The sequence below is a fragment of the Trematomus bernacchii genome, unplaced genomic scaffold (assembly GCF_902827165.1).
Source record: "Trematomus bernacchii unplaced genomic scaffold, fTreBer1.1, whole genome shotgun sequence".
Lineage (NCBI taxonomy): Eukaryota > Metazoa > Chordata > Actinopteri > Perciformes > Nototheniidae > Trematomus > Trematomus bernacchii.
In genome coordinates this window covers 6,447,186-6,467,377 of record NW_022987547.1, presented here as the reverse complement: position 1 = coordinate 6,467,377, position 20,192 = coordinate 6,447,186, and the positions used below count along the sequence as shown (strand labels likewise).

The 20,192-nt window shown below is 41.7% G+C and overlaps 1 protein-coding gene across 2 annotated transcripts; it reads right to left on the bottom strand.

The window, feature by feature from the left end:
* Positions 1–1,438: 1,438 nt before the first annotated feature.
* LOC117476266 (protein FAM222A) lies at positions 1,439–19,636 on the bottom strand. Of its 2 annotated transcripts, none has more exons than XM_034122661.1 (3): positions 19,361–19,636; positions 11,230–11,398; positions 1,439–3,939 (listed from the first exon to the last, which is right to left on the bottom strand). In XM_034122661.1, exons 2-3 carry the CDS (start codon positions 11,357–11,359, stop codon positions 2,609–2,611), a joined length of 1,461 nt encoding a protein of 486 aa, XP_033978552.1. In that variant the 5' UTR covers positions 11,360–11,398; positions 19,361–19,636; the 3' UTR covers positions 1,439–2,608. The 2 variants fall into 2 exon arrangements, with proteins under 2 accessions (XP_033978552.1, XP_033978553.1); XM_034122662.1 differs by having other exon boundaries at positions 11,230–11,395.
* Positions 19,637–20,192: the final 556 nt, after the last annotated feature.

The following is a 20,192-nucleotide window of genomic DNA, read 5'->3' as shown; positions in this document are numbered from 1 at the left end:
TTGTAACTTCCAAGTGTCTTAATGAACATCACACTTAAAGTTCATGAATTGTTCTCTAGGTGGCGATATTTACTTACTTGACATCTGTGTTCCAGCTAATACAATATTTTAATTATGTTCCGGGGGAAAAAAACCGATATGCAATGTAGATACAGTTCCAGTCATAGCCAGATCTTAAATTACTCTAAACAGCAGTTCTGATTTATGTTTGTAATTTTGCAAGAGTGGATTTGTGCATTTTCAAAAGCTCTTTTGGTTGACCACAAATTGATTTGCTCTCTGAAAGACATTTCTGAGGCGGATTGCTGATTTTTCTTAAAAACTAAAATGATCTTGAACACTCAAACATCCGCTGTAAATTGGAGTAAAATCCTCTCTTCTTCGTGTCTCCTAATCCCCCACATCAAGCAGCCTTTTCCTCTGGCCAGTCTTACTTATCTGAAGTGTGTCCCAGAGGCCATGTGGCTCTGGTTCCTCTCCCAGAGGAGCCTGAGCTAATCGTCTCAGAGCGAGAGGAAGAGCAGCATGTCTGTAATCCTGAAGGTTTATCAGCACAGCGGCCTGGCCTGTCCCGGCTGACAGATAGGACGGAAAAGCTCCGAGCTAAGCTAGGACACAATAGGCTAAAGACAGGAAATCATTTACGACAATGCCTAAATGACAAAGCCACTGACCTTTAACTCTGAAATAGGTTATATGCAATGAGGTAATCAATTGAATATTGCAGATTCATTCCGAACAGTGCATCTAATGCCATTATTCACACCATCCAGCGTAGGCCTATTTGTTTTATAATGGTCTACTTAGAATGTTTTTTTTTTCTATGGTGACCCAAAACAAATTACTGCTATAGCATCCAATTTAGGAAGACAAATGAAGCAAAATAAGAGGTGCAGGCACACCGCCATCTACGAATAGCAATTTAATAGCTGGGTAACAGCAAGCCCATTTCTACATAATGTGCGCAGCAGTATTACTGTGGATCCATCTTCGAGATATCATGTATTTTTCATACATAAATGTAATTTTAGAGGTGGCCTGTACATTTTCATTTCCACATATGTATTTTGAAGTATTCGATGTCTTCTGCCTCAAGCGATGTCCATCCATCTCGACTAACGTAATTCACTATAACAAAATTAGCTATTTAAACTCGTATATAGAGGAACCAGTCCAATATCTTTCAGCTAAGGATTGATTTACATCCCATTAAAACCTGAGATCCTGCAGTGAAAGGAGACATTAATAAAAATGAGATATATGATTGAAGAATAAAGACTTGCCAGGTGGTTGAGCTTTAAATCCCTTTGCAATAAAACCAGAAATATGACTCATCTTTACACAATTAGATTATTGTTCATGAATATAATAATAACATTATAATTCTCAGCGACATGTCAAATAATGAGTAATAATATGCAATAACACAAACTATATGTTGGGTTTAGAAAATTTCATTTACTTGACAATCCTTATTAAGAAGAGGCAAAAAAGGGTTGAGGGATTAGGGTCATACATTGCAAAATGTAGTTATTCCAACAACATACTTCATGGAGAGCGCTCACATTTTCATATATAATAATTGCACTTTATAATTATAGAGACAGTTTGCCTTATAACTCAACAGGCTGACATAAATAAATATTATTACAGAACCAGTGCAGACACAGAAAGAACTACTCAGTCATACATCTTACACCATCAGAGATAATGTAGCCCTACAAAGAAGATATAAGGTGGCCTGCTCTCTAACATGGCACTCATATACACCCAGGTGTTGTGTAACACTGTCACAACCCTTTTCATTCAAGAAACATTTCGAAACAATCTCTTAAAATCAAAAAAGAAAAACAACCAAAGGGCACATCTTGCCTGGCCTGAATCGCCACAGTGTTGATTTGGATATGCAACAGTCGTAATACATTGTGCTGAGCATGAATACATGAAATCAATCAAGATGTTAAGTTACGTAACTTTCTCTATGGCTGCGTAACTAAATAATATATTCACGTTTGTATACAAATGATCAAAATGTTTCCCCATACAGCAGCCAGGGAATTTGCATCATACTGCAGAAGCCTGGTGGGTTTTGAGTAACACAACAAAGCAGCAGACAACCAAACGTTCATTTAATATTTAGGAATGTTCTAATAAGAAGCCATTTTAAGGAAAACCTATATTCACCAAACCATCCTTTCCAGATTCAAGTAAATGTTTTCAGAGGGGTACCAATGATTATTTCAGTTCAGTACATTTCCAGTTTTTGTAAAAGCCTACAGGGGAATCCAAACATCTGCAAAATACATACATGTCAAAATGAAATGGGGAAATTCTGATTAGGTGCTCAGCATCAATATTTAATGAGGAACAGCAGGCATATATGATGGCCATTTCAGATATAAAAAATAGAACATCCATAAGATAAACCTGTATCTTAAGTCTTGATTATCAGTTACTGTTTCAGGCTCATAACACAAAGCCTTCTACAAATACAGTACATGCACAAACTAAAAACCCCTGTCTCATTCTCACAGACGTCTAAACTTCCATCCTCTATAAAAGGTTTTGTCACTTCTCCGTCCCGTTGTTTGGCAGCCCCCACCGGCTCTTATCTGTAGACGGGCAGCTGGATGTGTGTTTGTTGGTGGTGCTCCAGTAGCGGAGGCATCCCCATGGCTTGGTAACCACGTCCCAGCATGCTCTCTTTGATGCAGGGAGGGTGGATCTCACTGATGAGGCACTCCAGAGACTGCAGGCTGCTGCTGAGTACCGCAGCGTGGCACAGGCTGGAACTAGGCAGCCCACAACAGAGGTTTTGGTCTGTGCTGTAGGCCTGGGTATGAGGAGGGTGGAGCTGAGGATGATGTCTCTGCGGTTGGTGGTGTGGATGGCGGTTTGGGTGGGGGTGGAGATGGGGGTGTGAGAGCCCCAGGTCTATAGGCTTGCTCGCCAGCACCTGAGAAGGATAACAGTCGCTATTAGGGGTGCAGTCCCAGAGTGGAGCGTAGTACTGTCCCATAGAGAACTCCCCCTGCATGCAGTTCAGAGAGGAGCTGCTGACCCGCTCCACACTGGCAGGATGGGGTCTGTACGCCATCTGGGGGGGCAAAGGGAGGCAGGTTTCAGGGGACTCGTCCTCTCTGTGCCTCTGAGCGCCGTTACTCACACTGTACATCCTCATGGCTCCCTGCTGATAGGGCGGCTGGATATGAGGTTTATGCTGCCACACGGAGTACTCTCCCTTCTCCAAGTATCCCGCTTTGGCTCTGTCTGCACTCTGTGTCGGGAGCACCGCCCCTGTGAAGGCGAGACTGCTCTGGGGGGGCAATCCCAGCACAAAGTCTGAGTCTGAGTGTGCCACCGCGGCCACAGCCTGCAGAGAGGGGCTGGCTCGAGCCTCCCCCCCCAGCTGCAGGGCCTGGCTGTGGGGGACTCGGCTCATCTGCCTCATCAAGCTTTGAACCTCTGCCAGCTCAGACTGGGGGGCCAGGCTCTGATCTCCGGAGGCCATGCCTGCGCTGGAACACAGTGTCTCAATGGGAACATCATGGGGCTTACATGAGCTTATATGATAGGCCTTATGCCCGTGTCTGACTGTGTAGCCATTATTCAGAGGATTATTATACGGTGCCACAGGATTCTGGCTGTTTACATGTTTAGTCCTCCTGCCCTCTGAGTTTTTTAGCACACCTTTTGCTGACACGGAGGCTTTGATGATGGCCAACAGCCCCTGGTGGCCTCCTGTGTACAGGTGGGAGTAGTCACAGCGTGTGCCTGTCGTGTCTAACCCGTTGACGGTTTTGTTTATCTGTTTATGCTGTGGCACCCGGACCTCAGATGGAAAGATTTTGATGGACAGAGGGTTGTTGGCGGTTTTCTGGGCAAAAGCATCCAACTGTGCAGGAGAAGGGTACCGAGAAATCATGGAGGCTGGCTCGCCTGGGAAGAAAGAAGACAGAAACGAATGATTAGTATTCAAGCAGCTCAGAGAAATATTTTCTGTGGTTTTTCAGTGAAATTTGAAACCTGTTTTGGGGGGGAAATGCAGACATCACCATGTCCTATAAACTAATTTTAAGGAGGGAAACACCTCCAGCCCTGTTTGATCAGTGCCTAATGAAATTATTTCAGACTTAGTTCAACCCAAAATTAGGTTACCCTGGGAAATCAAAAGGCAGGAATTGGGAGAAGGAGGAGGGAGGACCTCATTTAACTGAAATGGCTCCAATGAGATTTATTTGATGACATTTAGCCGTTAAGCCACAGCAGGATTTGAGCAACACCGGTTCCTGCCTATGAAATTTGGTTCCACTTTATGCTTTTATGAACCTGAACCGATTCTACTGTGAAAGCTTGGAGCCTAAACTGTGAGGGAAAAGTTGATGCAAATGGAAAAGAGCAATCACAAAGAGCACTGCTGATTGAATTGTGTGCCGGAAAGCTGACGGGACAAACTAAGATTGGATTTAAACACTATTATTCTGGCAATTTCATGCCTGCTTAACTCCCGGCGACAAAGGAAAGGTGGAAAAGGCGCCCCATTTAAAAACAATAAATCACCTGGTAGAAATTACCGCCACCATTCAGAGTGACACTTTTATGGAACTCCTGACATGAAGAGAAAAGGCGGTGAAATTAACCTATACAGCAGAAATCATAGCAGGCAAAAGAACAAGGCTGTAATCTGCAATAAAAGGGGCGCAAAATAAAAACAAAACACTTCATTTCATTTTCAATAACAAAACCAATTCCAGCTATGCAGGGGAGAGATCACTTGTTGTTCCCATTTGAAATTGATTTGGGAGTTCATTTCATTTCTGGCCTACAGTGAGCCCTCCCGACTGTGAGAATGAATCAATCTACAAGATCCATCTCATGAAAGAAAGAAATTGGGTGTATAAAATGGAGGAAAAAGGGTAAGGTGGAGTGTTCAATCCATTCAGCAATCTCCCAGCGGAACTGAAGGAACAGCACCATGGTGCCAGAAGCATGAGTGAATTCTACAGAGAAATATAACAAAGCAAAACACTGCTTATTATGTAGCGAGATGTAGTGCCGCAATAGAAAAGCAAAGCTTCTGGGATGTTGGAGAGGTGTTCAAACTGTATACAAAATCAAGATTTAAAAGAGGTAACAAGGGGGGAAAAAAGCCAGCTGCAATCATGATATCTGCCCTATGGCTAAAAGCTGAATATGTATTACCAGCAATGACATGTAGAGCTTCATAACCACCAGCTTAGATGATGAGAAGGATCAGAAATCTGACAAACACCAGCATTGACACCACTGCACAAATCTTGTCTGTGTTCTGCCTGGGATAATATAACTCAATTAAAAGATAAATGATATAGCAAAACAAGCATTTCAGCCGCTTGTTGTTCAGTAAAATGTCGTTGTGGAGCTCTGCATGCTGCCATTGGCTTGCTGTTCCACAAACACTTCAAACGCTTTGAATGCTAACACGTCTTCACAGGGTGTCTGATATTGTTAGTCCGGAGATTACAGCCCTGTCAGAGCCATGGAGACACAACACAGCTGCACTTCCCACTGTGGCTGCCTCAACGCGGGCACTATGGAAACCTCATTAGCAAATAGGCCATCCCCACTCTGCATTCACATATTTATCATCTGAGGACTGCTACTGTGAGACATATGCATAGAAAGGGGATCATTTTAGCCGATCCTGACAGAAGCAAGTGGTGTAAAACTATGATCAGACACTACACGCTGTTCTATATTATAACCAGAGGTAATTGTTTCAATCTCGGGGACTTTAATACCAATCAGTGGTGTTAAATGGCCGTAAACTGAACACAGCATATGTCCCAAAGCATGTGGTGGCTGTAAAACTTTACCTTGAAGTCATTCTTTACAATCTTCCTTCCTGCAGAACACACCCAAGTTAAAAAGTGTCGAAAATGTGTGCTTTATTCATTACAATCTGACAGTCATTCCCTTTAGAAGTGCCAAGCAAGCCTACTGTGCGGCCTCACCCAAACTCAACATGAGGTCACATGCATACTGGTGACAGTGATAATTGAAGAAGTGCATCAGGTTGAACCTCTATGGTTCTCTGCAGGTGTTCAAAGAGGTTATTTGCACTCTAAAAGGGAGTGTTTTCAAACATGCATCAGTCGCTTCCAGCTCATTTTGGCCTTTATCCTGAAAACAAGCAAACAAACAAGTACACATTTTCAAAAAAGGCCGAGCTTCTTAATTATTATCACGCTGCAATTATCTGTCAGCTCCTTGGCCCCCTTTATATCCCAGGAATTTGGAACTGCAGCACAAAAATGTATGAGCCACTGAATTAGTAAATATTTTCACCTAGCAGATGAGAATGTTACAATTCCAACACTGGTTCCTTTAATCATAATGCCCTTAGGAGAGGAAATAATTCATGCCTATATTAAAGTAGGTTTGCATTTTTAGTAGATTATCATAAGCACATAGGCCAGAAGAAATGGCTTTGCATTCACTAAAGACACACCAAAAACAGGTCTTGTTTTATGAGTTAACAAAAACATCTGTTTCTCGTTTAGATTCTCAACTAGTATCTCTTTGTGCAGGTTTGTTTTATTGACAGCCACTGTAGACAGAAAACAACATTCTGTTAAATAACGACGAGACATGGAAACAAATATGAGGCTGTTCACATGACAACGGGGAAATGGCAGCTATTGTCAGGTAAGGAACGTCAGGAAGATAATTAGCAGTCTGACCTTAAGCACTTAATCACCCTGAACCTGCAGACTGCACGCCGCTTCACTCTGACACAGACGGAAAAACAGCACAGGAAACAGAGCGCCAGCCACTTTTAGCGAACAACCGTGCCCCAGAGCATCCTGCAGTGCTTACAAATTCAAATTCTTTGACCCGTAACATTTTCCCCCAATTGCTTTTTGATTGAAGTAGTTTACGCAGGATGGAAAAAGCTTGTTTATCTTTCTGTTTTCCTCAAAAATCTGTATAATGACACTGTTGCATCTGCAATCCTCGATGGATAGATTTAATGGTCCCCGCAGCCAGGCTTGAATGTTTTCTGGGTTGGAAGGGGGCTCCACGCATTAAACATGCTGCTCAACTGTTGTGGCACCACGCTGAGTAAAACTGGCACACTTTCACAGGAAACACCTAATCCCGATTTCCTCTTTCCAAGCAGGGGACGTGCACAGTTGGGGGTAGGGGGCCAATTATAAACTCTCAATCACCACTAGGCCTGATTTATTATGTGTGTGTGTGACTTAAAGGAAATAGATTATTGTAGTTTAAGCCTGAAAATATTAAGGAGGGATAACACATTGAGTTCTAACCATTCAGTTATATATACATGGTCTTTCATAACCCTGATTCCACCCCCATACAATCCCACTCGATGCTTTGTGCCACTCTAAACTGGCTAATCTTTTTCCCGTGGTCACACTTGAAGCCATTTCCCCCCAGATTAGAGCGGAGACCTCATTGTTTCGGAGCAGTTTCAGTTAATCACTAATTTATGGGCAAAACAAGCCCCAGAGGCAGAGCTGAAAACGGCACTTGGACAGGCTCATTGCGAAAACCACGGCTTCCAAATATGTCATACCCAGAGGGATAACATAAGAGAACCATTAGAATGACCACCGCATTCCCACATGAGATAAAAACTGAACATGCATACATTATTCCTTGTTAATATCCGTGCATGTGAGCTGAACAACTATAAATGAAATCTCACAGGTCTTTGATGTTGTGCTGAATACTTATCGTGCAACACTTGGTGCGATAACATGTTTACCAGTGTCTAATCCTCAGCAGGAACATGGCATTGAGAACTGCCGGTTAATTACAGAACAGTGTTTCTCAGCAGGCACGGATATTTGTTTACAGCACCAATAATCCTGATATTTAAAATACTCTCTGCCACCTTAATAACCAGGGACTGAGCACAGCACAGCACAGCACTGTCCCAAATGCATGTAGAACCTATGTCTCTATTACCATGGCAACCTCCTCTATGCACATGTCATTAGAGCCATGTAATTAATTGGCCCTGATTTAATTCATCTCTTTGAGGCGGGCCTCTGCAATTGACTATGTGCTGATTAGATGGAGTAATAACATTAAAAGAAGCAGCTGCTAGATTTCCCCCTTAATTTAGGTCAAAATTGAGAAATATATTTAGTCATTTATATCATATGTAAATTACTAAACATATACAGCTTGAATGGACATACAACTCTGTATTAGTCAAATCATTCCAAAACACAACTGTGTGAGAAAATATCTGGCTCTTTAATGAAAATGTAGAATGTATAAGACGTACAATTTAAGGGTGAGAATTTCCATAGAGCATTGTAAATTAAAAACAAGAATACATCTGTTAAGTCTCAGATTCTAGGTCATTTCAAATAAAATCAGAAACCATAGCTCCGTGCTTTGTTCCAAAATGCAACAATGAAGCACTCTGAATTTTGCAATTGCGAGCCATCAAGGCAATGTAAAACCAAAACAATGGGCTGAAAGGAGCGTAGGAAGCTCAGAGTTCAATGCTAATCCTCTTAGTTTCTCACTGAAACAAGTCAGTCATTTGACTCAAAACATATTGATTGATACTGGTCTGATAAATGGTATCACTACAAAGATAAAGTGTCAGGAGTGTAGTCAGTGGACTTGTGCATTTACATGTATCTCTCATGGGGTTTAAAGAAGATTGCAGTTAATGCCTCCATGTGGTCTCCTCAACCCAGAGGACCATTAGATGGAGATAAGTGAAGCAGAAAAAGTAGACATGCTGACACCAGAACACAGACTCCTAAATCTCACTTATACTCTATTTACAACTTCTTCCGTAAACACACTAAATAAGAATACAGACGCTCATTCACCCCATTTTCACATGCATCCCTCCTTCCATGTCAGTGATCTCTGCATGAAGGGTGCTCACAGAGCGGCGTAACCTCGGGGTTGAACACTTAGTTATGTGTGCTCGGAGAGGCTCAGGCGAATGCTCCTTTGCACCAGTGTCACTCCTCATTTGCTTCTGTGCCGCTTGGCCCAGCTTGGGCAAACTTTCCCCTCTCAGAGCCGACCCAAGCACAGGCCAACAGCGTGGGAAAAAGCATTTCCAGCGCCTGTGCTTTCAAGCTGAGATAGCAGAGAACAGCTCTCATTCACTCTCATCACATAATTCCTAGTTTCCCAGAAATCACTCGCATGGGGCTGAGAGCTTTCATGTCCTGCGCCTTCCATTTATTGATAGCTAAAAATGGAAATGACTTTGAAAGGCGCAGCGGCGACTAAAGACCGTCCCTATTTAACTCGATCCAACAGCGAGTCATTTAATGAAGAGGCCACACAGACTGAGCTCCCATCAGCAGTCTATTCCCTGCGGTTGTGTTTGAAATGTCAGGCTGGAGCTGGAGGGTGCTGCACTACACACAGTCGCAGTACATACAACTCAAAAGGGGGGGGGAAAGGCCCTGCAGGTAAACAGGATGAGAAGCGTACCCCTGGTTCTGCCTGAGGCTAACTAGGCCCTTCTGTTCCAGCGTTTAGCAGACAAGTGCGCCATTGATTCCCAATTAATATTTAATAGCAAAAATAGACAAAGAGGCATTTCACCTGAGGAGAGGAGGAGATGGAGCGTAACAGGGAGAGATTTTCATATGGATACGCATTGCTCGGCTAGTTCGTAAAGGAGAAATGCATATCAAATACATCTATCCAGCTTTTTGTTAATTAACTACACAGTCTGTCACCATGACAACACAGGTGTTTCCACTTATTTTGGCTGATTAGACCTCGTCTCCGGGCTGAGTGGGTATTTTTACATCTCTGCTTGTTGCACCTGTTAGATCAAGAACACTTTTTTTATGGTGCTTTTAAATATATGCCGTTTTCAGTACCTCAAGCCCCAAGCACGAATCCGCCGGAGCACAGGTCTAATTATCCAGACTAATGGAAAACACCTGTGTGTGTGTGCAGGTGTCGATGAAATCTGATCACTACAGGGTCACCTGAGAATAATGTTGTGCCTTTTATACTTCACAAATGATGTTCACTATGTAAAACACACTCAAGGAAGATTAGATTTTATTATACATGAAAAAAAGATAGCTTTGATGAAATAACGCAGGCTCATGCAAATGAACAGAACATTCACGAGCAACATGATGAGATGGAAAATATAATCCTGACCACTGCCCTGCTCTGCAGACAAATGTGCATGTGTGTCACCTTTGCTAAGCTAACATTGATAATCAAATGATGGTGACACCGTTGGAGATTGTACATAATGTTACCGGTCAATATTTGCATTGCCTTGCTTTCTATCAGACTATGTTGTGAGCCATCCTGTTTCATTTCATTTATAATGATCGCTCGGAAACAAACTCCTTCCATGGATCTAAACAAATCAAATTATATATATATGGCAGCATAGGCTTAAAGCAATAACAGCACAATAGCTATACCAAGGATCTTTAAAGGACCATATCATTCAGGAGGTTTCATAATGCTACAATACACACCCAGTCGAACCATTAAATGGTAGGTAGTTATAGATCTTCAAAATAGCTTCAAACCAGAGCCAGCATCATAGTATAAAGACATCAGCCAATTTTTAAAGCAATTGGGAAAAGCAAACAACAGCAGAATGACTCTTTCTGCTACTATGATCTCATTATGTGATTCTAGATGGTCCGGGAACATCTCTGCACAAAATAATAACTAACATGAATAAGGCAGTTTCTGACCATGAAGGAAATCTGCAAATAAGTTGCATTCCATCAATTAACCAAAAGAACTCTAATCACAAATGTCACTCCATGTTAGGTTGAGACACCCACTCAACCTTTGAGAGACTGCAGTATAATCAGTCATGATGAAGGTCAAACAACACAGACACGGAGCACTTTCTGCACCAAATGTGAACGTCATTAGTTACCCTGTATGTCACTTGATTAAGTCAGTAATGTTAGAGTCCACTTTGACCCGCATGCATATGCACTGCAGGAGCGCTCTGATTAGTTGCCCAATTAAGAGGCATCACCATCATCAGGAGGCCCATTATTTTAAATTCCAGAATAGCTGCTGAAATGTTGTCGCACCGCTAAAACCATGCATGAGCTTCATGTGGAAAGGTCAAGGTGAACATGATTGATTAAAAAGTAACTCAGGAGCATGACCGAGGCAGAGAGTTGGTGGTATCTGTCCTCGCTGGCACAATGTCTTCACATGATATAAGCTCACCTTTGTGGCTGCACGGCTGCAGTTGGGGAACTGACAGCAGTAATGGCGGGGGTGGAACATCAAGGCTTTTGGGTGCGCAGGCCAGACTCTGCGACGAGAGATTCTGCCGTCTCTGGATACAGGCCAGCATGATAGTTCTCTAGGGCTGCACACAGCCTGGGTAAACCTGCTGAAGGAAAGGGAAGCACACGTTTTAACTCAATAGCCAATACACTTAATACAATGGTGATTAAAAAAGAAAAATCTACAGTGCTTTAAGCTACATGCTGACATGCTCACAATAGTACTGTGTTCAGAGCTCATAGGTTAACCACGTTCAAAATGAAATGGTTAACACATTAGACATGTGTGTGGCTAAGGCCGATGGGAATCATATTGCCTTGAGACATTTGACAAAAAACTGAAATGTCAACTTTGTGGATGAACTACAGGAAAAGTCAGAGGATAAACAGGATCAGTAGGCTTCATCCTCTAACCAACACGTATGTCAGTGCCAAATTAAATGGCAATCTATCCAAAAGTAAATCATATGTAACACATTCAAAATATTGCATTTAACATCAGTCTGACTTTAGAAGAAAACTGCACACTTGCTTGTGAACACTAAAACCCCTGAAGTAGGCTTTCCTCTTTCAAAAATAAAATATTCTGCACCACCACTTGTTTTTTTTTTTACCATTTTACAATTCAGAAGTTCTTTGAACTGCTGGGATTGTACATTGAAGACAATAATATGACTCAATGACTCCATCTTCTCCTTCTTCCAAGTTGTTATGATGGCTCTTTGCTGTTGTCAACCTTGTTCTGTCGGTTGCAATCACAGATCATTTACAAGGCCTCCTGTATCCTCAGGCTGAGAGTTTAACTAGCCCGGAGGCCAGGGTTTATTCTTCTATACATTTATGGCCGTATTGATCAGCAGAGAAAGCCAAAAGCAGCTACCTCCAAAGAATAAGGCTATGGTCTTAGCAGAGTTAAGTCATATCAGAAGAAATGAAAGACTGTGTCTGAAAGAGACGGCGTCTTAATACAGATTTGCTGATTGAAGCAATCATTCAGAAGATAAAGCCCGGCATTGAGGGAATATTTCAGCGATAAAATCATTTGACATTCTCTTTGATTATCTCAGTCACCAAGTCTGAATGCAAGCTCTGAAAAATCCAAACGCCCTGGGCTACTGTTATGTATGTATATCAGGTACCTTATAGACAGACAACTGCAATCTATGCAACTAAAAAACGACCGATTTGTAGGGTATAAATATTTAATAAGTTCAATGATTACCGATGGAAAGAAACAGCATTTCAATCACAATGCATTAGTCCCTCACAATGTTAATATAAGCCTGCAGCATGCGGCTGTCAGATTGCTTCTTTTTCTTGCTCAGCTTTTAAGGTTCTTTTGGATTTTTGCTTTCATTTCTCCCTCAGGGTCCAGAGGGCAGCTAAAGCGAGTCAACCACAGAACGAGTGTTCAGTGACGAGCTGCAGAAACATGATTACCCTCGCCTCAAAAGGAAGAAGAGACGGAGTGGCTTTCATTTCACTCAGGTGCCAACTCAAAAAAAGATTCCCTCACTCTTCCCTCTCTCATGTACCCGCTCCCCTCCTCCGCTCAACATCTGTCCCTCGGTGACAAGCCCACTTCAAACCGCTCAGTGCAACCTGTCTCATCTGAGCACACACATCTGAAGAGCTAAAAGCCTCAGCATGGTCAGATTCCATTTAGAAAATAATGGCAATTTCACAACAACCCTTCCATTACCACACAATTGTCAAGAGGGAGGGGCCGAACACGCAGAAGAAACACAGGGCAGAAAAAAGGTTTCTCCAGGGAAATCCCTTCACCAGCAGAAAATGAGACGTGAATTGGAACACCTTCCATTACTCCCATAATTTGCAGCTGAAATATAATACATCAAGGGAAGCCGGCAGTGGCTTAAAGAAAAAAAAAACTTCCACTGAAAGTAGAAAAGGGAGCTAGAAATTATGCATAAAGTGCAAGTAATGACGGTTTCTTTCATCCTGCTATCTAAATTTTAAATTTAAAGGATTTTATGAAAAACTTAAGCTTGAAATTGCCTTTCGACTCCTGAGCAGAATTACCTGGAAAAAAAGGGAAGAGAGATAGGAGATCAAAGTGGTCCGCGAATGCATGATATTATCTGGGCTAAGTCATAAAGCAGTATCAGTTCTCCAGCCGGTCATTTAATGTTCTGCTCAACAGATAGGTTTTATGTCTTGCACTTTCTTACAATGTCATATCAGGATACGTCACAATAATGAATGGCTGCAATAATAAAGAAATTAGGTACATGGCAACTGCAAAGTCAGCTATCTTTAAAATGGCAGCATAGTTAAACTCAACCTTCACAAATGAGGTCAATAATCTTTTTTATTAACATAATAGTCAGTGTTACTCTCTCCAAGCCAGTATTCTACAATTAGCTATCCATTTAGCATTCAACCTGCCTTTGTGCAAGACATCACTTCTCATATGTCCTTTGTAAGTCTTCACTTGTCTTACAAGAGCACATATTCAAGGACTTTTTTAACAGGCATAAGAAGAAAAAGAGCACAAAAGTTGAAGGTTGTGGCGAAAAATCCTCCCCACTCTCAGGCGACATCCCTGCAGCTGATAAGCAGCACCATGATGTCCACTGAGGGCCTGCCAAGGAGATAAACCTTGTGCTTTTCAGTCTATCTAACTGTCCCCTAAGGATGCCATGGCAGACAAATGTGTTTTTCAAGCCTCTTCCCCGGTCAATGACGGGATGCAAAATGCCAGATTTATATTTTTCCCAAATGTGTCGTCTGTCTTAGGATCAGGAGAGGAAACGCTGTGAGAGAGGAGATCAACTGAAGAGCCGTGAGGGCAGTGATGGAGGGACTTTATAATGGCTGCTTCGGTTTAACAGGCAGAGAGCTCATGCCTTAAATGTTAACTGAATTTTAATGATATCTGTCAGCTAATTATCTTGAGAACTCTATTGATGAATTATCATAGGAGCGCCATTCATATTGAGGCTTTAATAGGAAGAACTCCAGGAAAAAATTGTAGGCTATGTGGATCACATTTCTTGATATGTTAAAGCTATGCATGCAGAAAATGTTAAAAAACAAAATGTGCCTGGCCTTACTTTTTACCAGTTTCACAATACAAAGAAGCAGCATTCAAATAGCCATTGAAAGCAAGAAAAGAATCGCCCAGGAACATCTGTCTGACCTTCTTGAGCCTTTTATGGGTTAGCACAGCATCGAGGGTCAGAGTGAAGATAGACGCAAATTGCAAACAGGGAGGCTCCCTCTAAACAAACATGAATCACGCAGAATGATGATACACACTCGCTCTACACACACCCTCGCCCTGACACACACACACACACACACACACACACACACACACACACACACACACACACACACACACACACACACACACACGCACACACACGCACACACACACACACACACACACACACACACACACACACACACACACACACACACACACACACACACACACACACACACACACACACACACACCTACCTCCCTACCAGCTCAGCTCCTGTTAGCAGTTCTCAGAATCCTCAGTTAATAATTAGATGATAATGAAAAAGGTCCAAGACAAGCACCCTTTTCACTCTCTGGGTGGATTAGCATGTGAGTGCTATGCTAATGGTTTTCCCCTTCCTTCCACTCAGAAGTTGCAGAAAAGCAAAAGGGAAATAGCACAAAGACGGTTAATTTAAGAGGGAATAAATGATTAACAAAGAGCAATTGGTCATTAAATAAGATAAAAAGCATTGTGTCTCTTTGAATGAGCATGAAACGGCCCATAAAAAACAATCCATTCGCTGTATAATTGATTGTATATTACCCATGGCTTTTATGCTGTCTTTCAGGTATGGCACTATGAGCCTGTCTAAGTAATGAAGACCAGACAAGTATTCTGACATACAGACAGAATTAGACAGCAGTGCTGCAGCAGCTGCCGGATTCATCTCTATACACCCCTCCACACACACACATGCACACACTGATCCCCCCCAAACCCCTCATACATTTTTAATAGAATCTATTACTTCTGGATTAGCCGATAAGAGCTGGCCTGGTTAAATTCTATAATAGTTTGCATAATTGGTATCAGAGCAGCATATAAGAGGGACCCAGATTTCTCTCTTCCCCTTCTCTGGAGAAAAGGAGAAAAAAAAAGGACACAAAGGTTCACATCCAGTATAACCAAACAACCCGGAGCCACTCTGCTCTACGCTGCGAGAACACTCGAGGCCTGCGGCTGATAACAATGAGCCTCATTTCCATTGAGATTAGCTAAATGCTATTACAACAGTGTTAAAAAGCATTTCCTATACAATCCACGCGCAAGCACAAAATGTATGCAAATACAATCGTCAGGCAATATTCAGACAGATGTCCAGAGCATTCTGTTGGGCGTAAATCACATTTATATGGCTGGGTGTCTGGGAAAAAAACACATTAACATAACAGTTTCTCCCATGAAAAAAAAATCATATATCCATCACAAGACAGTTGTGGTATAATGAAGCTAAAAAGCATTTTAGTATGAAAATGCTGAACAAACAGACTAACAAACACAGACAATCTTTCAAAGTCCTTCACCTTCTGACACACATTTCCCCCCCTCCTGCAAAACACCCACATACTTGGGCAATGTTTAATGCTAATATAAATTAAACGTGTTAATATATGCAACACCCAATGTTGTCCTTCACTGGGCTATGACATTGTTATCAAACTTCACTGTATTAAAATATCATTTACCCCCTTTATGTTCAACCACCTCCCTATGATGCTTTTCCATTGTAAGAAAACATGTCATTTATCAAGCTGTTTGAATTTGTCCTCAGAAATTGCTGGTGCATTTTTGAACAGATTATGAATTCTAAACAGCATTTACTTACAACTTATATTTTTACATCTAGCTAGAATTAGTTGAAAATCAAAAAACATACTAGCGTGTTATAAAACGTTTAAATGTGTAAGAGCAAAGTAGATAAGACTGTTTTTACTATTTGTAAACGTACAAGTAACACTCCAGCAACAAATGGATTGAAAAAACTAAAAGACGGTCCAACTTGCTGGCATCAGAGCTTGCATCATTAATTTCAGCAGCAGCCGCCACAACATGAAGTATTTAAGGTTTCTAGTTTGGAAAAACAATTAATCATTTACTTTGGAATTAATATAGGGCCATACAAATGTGCACCAACAAAAAAAAGCCTCGTAAAATCCTCAGCTTGACTACATGTATAGATGCTGACAACTAATGGAGCCATGTATCTAAAGTTGCACAATTAGTCTTATCTTGATGTACAGCCTGGGTAGGGAGTAGAAAGCTTTGGACTGACCCAAATCTGCCCTTGCCCGAAGACAGCGCCAAGGTAAAAAAAACACACGGCATGGGGTAAAGTCTGGCCAATGCCAAGGTAACATTAGAGGGTAAACAGAGCCTTATCTTATCGTATAAGCACACGGAGACACACTGTCAAAGAGCCATGGGTATGCTGTCCAGCCTTTAGAAAACCTTGACTTCAAAGATAACAGATGGTAAAAGGGTGGGCTGAAGGTTTTTTCAAAATAATCAAACTGATTAAAATGTTAGGTTGACATCCAACGGTCAACTCAGGTAGGGATAACACAATTTATAAGTCATCCATTCTCAACTATTGTTAAAACCATAGAACAATACAATAATGAACAAAGCAATTACTTTATGAAACATTCAATTCCTCCCAACCCCCTTTTCCCCAAGCCCTGTCCTCTGGCTGTTTACTTTACTTTAGGGTCAGTGCTTCCTTCAAGTCATTAAAATGTTCGAGCAAACATGAAACTCATTAGAAACTGTACCGCTCTAATGTGGGAGATAACCTAATGATAAGCCCTCTCCCATGTATCGCAGAAACATCAAAAATGCTCCAGGAAAAAAAAAAGGGTCTTTGATCTCTGGACCAACGAAAAATGTCATGATTTCAAAGCCTTTCTATTTGGGGCAAATGATGATGCGTCAATTGCAATTTGGCCGTCTTAATCATTCATTTGAAGTAATTACTGCATGAGCACCACTGTGTAGACAAAATAAAAATGACTGGAGCTCCAAATAACTTTTGCGGTCATGTCCCCCTCCCCGATGACCCTGGAGGCCCAGTCCTTAACCTTCCACCCCTAACCCCCCGTCTCACTCCCAAGACCAATTAGACAGATTTCAAAAGATGGCAGGCTGCCTGTAATTACACATGACATCTCTTAGCAGATAAAAAGGTGATTACAAAGGGTGAACGGGCGAAACTGCAACACGACCAAGCCATGGCGTCATTCCTATAAAATCTATGGAAGTTGGGTGCGGAGCATGTATATTGAGTCATTCTGTATCATATCATCCAGTCTGCGCATATACCCACTTAACCAGCCTTAAATCTAAAGCTATGGATGACATGGCAGAAAAAGACATGACCTTAATCAGTCCTTGTACTGGCCTGCGTAATAGTCATCCAAGAAAAGGTCATTCTGGTGGTGAGCCGTTTCCTCCATTCAGTAATTCGGTAGGCATGGAGATTGAGCGAGCCTGGGGAAACTTCACAATAAATCAGAGCTCAGCTTCGCTCCTGAGAAGGCAAAGGGAAGCAGGCAGCCAAATGACAAATCCCTTCCCTTCACAGAGTTGGAATTACTGCTGGGGTGTGATGCGAGATCAGAGGGAAACCCCCATGGGATACCTGTACATGGACTGCTCATAACACCACGCAATTTACAAGCCTCCCTAACGACTCCAGTCCCAGGCATAGCACAAACAACCAAATTATGAATGTCAGATTTTTACTAGCTACCTATAACAGTCTATATTGGAATAAAATATTGGTCTAGATTAAATGACACGAGCGATAAACATTCACTTGTATAGTAAAAGCAGACAAAGAGTAAATCTTATAGAGAATAAAGCCATACTTTATGATGCAAGGGGGATAACGCACTAACAATTTTAATATGACAATGTGGTAAATCAAAAGCTACACGACCAGAATGGATAGGTTTATAGGAAATGCAAAAGACAGAAAGATAAGCATATTCCTGATCAGACATCTCCATATAAACCCGGACGAGTTTTTTTTTCCTCAATTGGTCATGGAAGAAACCTGACAAAAAAAGAAAGGGACAATAAAACACCAAATTGCAGGCTTTCCTGAATTCCCTGCCTCTGGTGGGAAGCTGTGACACCCCATCTCTCTGGGTAATAAAGGATCTGGCACAAGCAGGAAAAGCATGCGGGGTAGAATTTCACACCTGGCCAATAATCTATAGGCCCCTCTGCTGCGGCTAACCTTCAACCTCGGCTGCCACCGGTGCAGTGAGGTGTGATGATCCCACCTCCGGCTGCTAGACAATAGAAATGGAAACCTTCACAGGCAGCCCTGAATGACCAATAATATACTTCAAAGCACTTCCCTTCCCGTATCCACTGAGATGCTGCTGACATATAAAGCGCCTTTCACTGCGCGTAAAGCCACCATCCCAACACAGATGTCATTTGAGGATTAAAAGGTTAGACTAGACTTAGAATTACCTCAAAACAGAAGAGTTCCAAAGAAAACATTTAGAAAACTACATATTTGTGTTACGGAAATATGTAACTGATGTTACAATAAACACTATATGCCTGCTATTTCCTACATTTAACAGTTAAATATGATTTAGGGTTTAGTCTGCCATTAGATAAATGAGTCTATACAGTGTATATAAATTACAAACCTCATAGTTGGACTCGGCCCACATAAATACACATTAGCCAATAGCAGGACTGATATATAGTGAGGGCGAGACGCTCCTATCCATTAGTGCGCACTGGGCATCTTTCACCACTTTAGCGCTGTCGACTCCAAATCAATGCATGACAAATCCTGACATCATACATTAAAACATCTCTTATCAACCATTAACATTTTTATGTTATTATTTAGTTACACAGCTACCACTACATACCAATTCGGTTACTACAACAAAACATTTTCTGCACTGAGAAACATTTTCAATAAGCTCCACACAGTGTCCCTACACATAAAGGATGGAAATAATAAACATAATCCATTTCTTACAGAGTTTGGTGTTATCATAAGGCTTGTTTATCTTTGGTTTGCCACGGCTGATTGGTTGTTCTCCTGCTCGGAAGGCGTATTTCCTCTGGAAAAGATATCTCGCCACTGATTTCGCGAAACCTCCGGAGATATATCCATTGAGGACGCTGGCTCCATTAATTGTACTTCCTCCACATATTCAATAGTATTGTAGAAGATAATTTCATCGATTGGGTTTTCCTTGCAGCTGCCTGTATCTCATCTCGGCAGGCGATCAAGCTGTGTGTGCCACAGAGAGTGATGTCGGAATGGACATGAGTCCCCTGCACTGTGGAAACCGGCTCTGGGCCAATCAATCAGGCCTGGATTTGAATATTCCCACGGCTCGACCAATCGTGTGAGAGAGGGGGCGGCCCGCTGTCGTGATGCCAGAGCCGTCAAAGTAAGCACGTTGCTGTTTCGCGGAATCATTTAAAGGAGAACATCTCCTGTATTAGAAAACAAATGCAAGTTTTTTTTGGTGTAACTTGAGTCCTGCACGTCTGATCGATTAAGAAAGCCATACACCTGCTTTGTACAGTAATTGTTTCTACAGCTTAGTTGATCAGGAGTGCTTAATTCACTCTCAATTGGTTTAGGTGTGCAGGACTGAGTAGAGGTGCTGGAAAGAGCTGCATCACCTGTGGGATAGTTACAGTTTAACTGGTTTAGGAGCTTTTATACCGTAACAACAAAACATCCTCCATCCAAAAATAAAAAGTGTTATCAACAAAATACAATTAAAAGTAGCCTATACTTAAAAACAAACATGTATATTTTAATGTCGATCATTGTAATTTGTGTATACAGGCCT

Coding starts and splice junctions, on each gene's coding strand:
- LOC117476266 (XM_034122661.1), bottom strand. CDS start 11,359: ATGCTGGCCTGTATCCAGAGACGGCAGAATCTCTCGTCGCAGAGTCTG. Junction 3,940..11,229: donor GCAGCCGTGCAGCCACAAAG/GTGAGCTTATAT, acceptor CTTTCTTCCCAG/GCGAGCCAGCCTCCATGATT.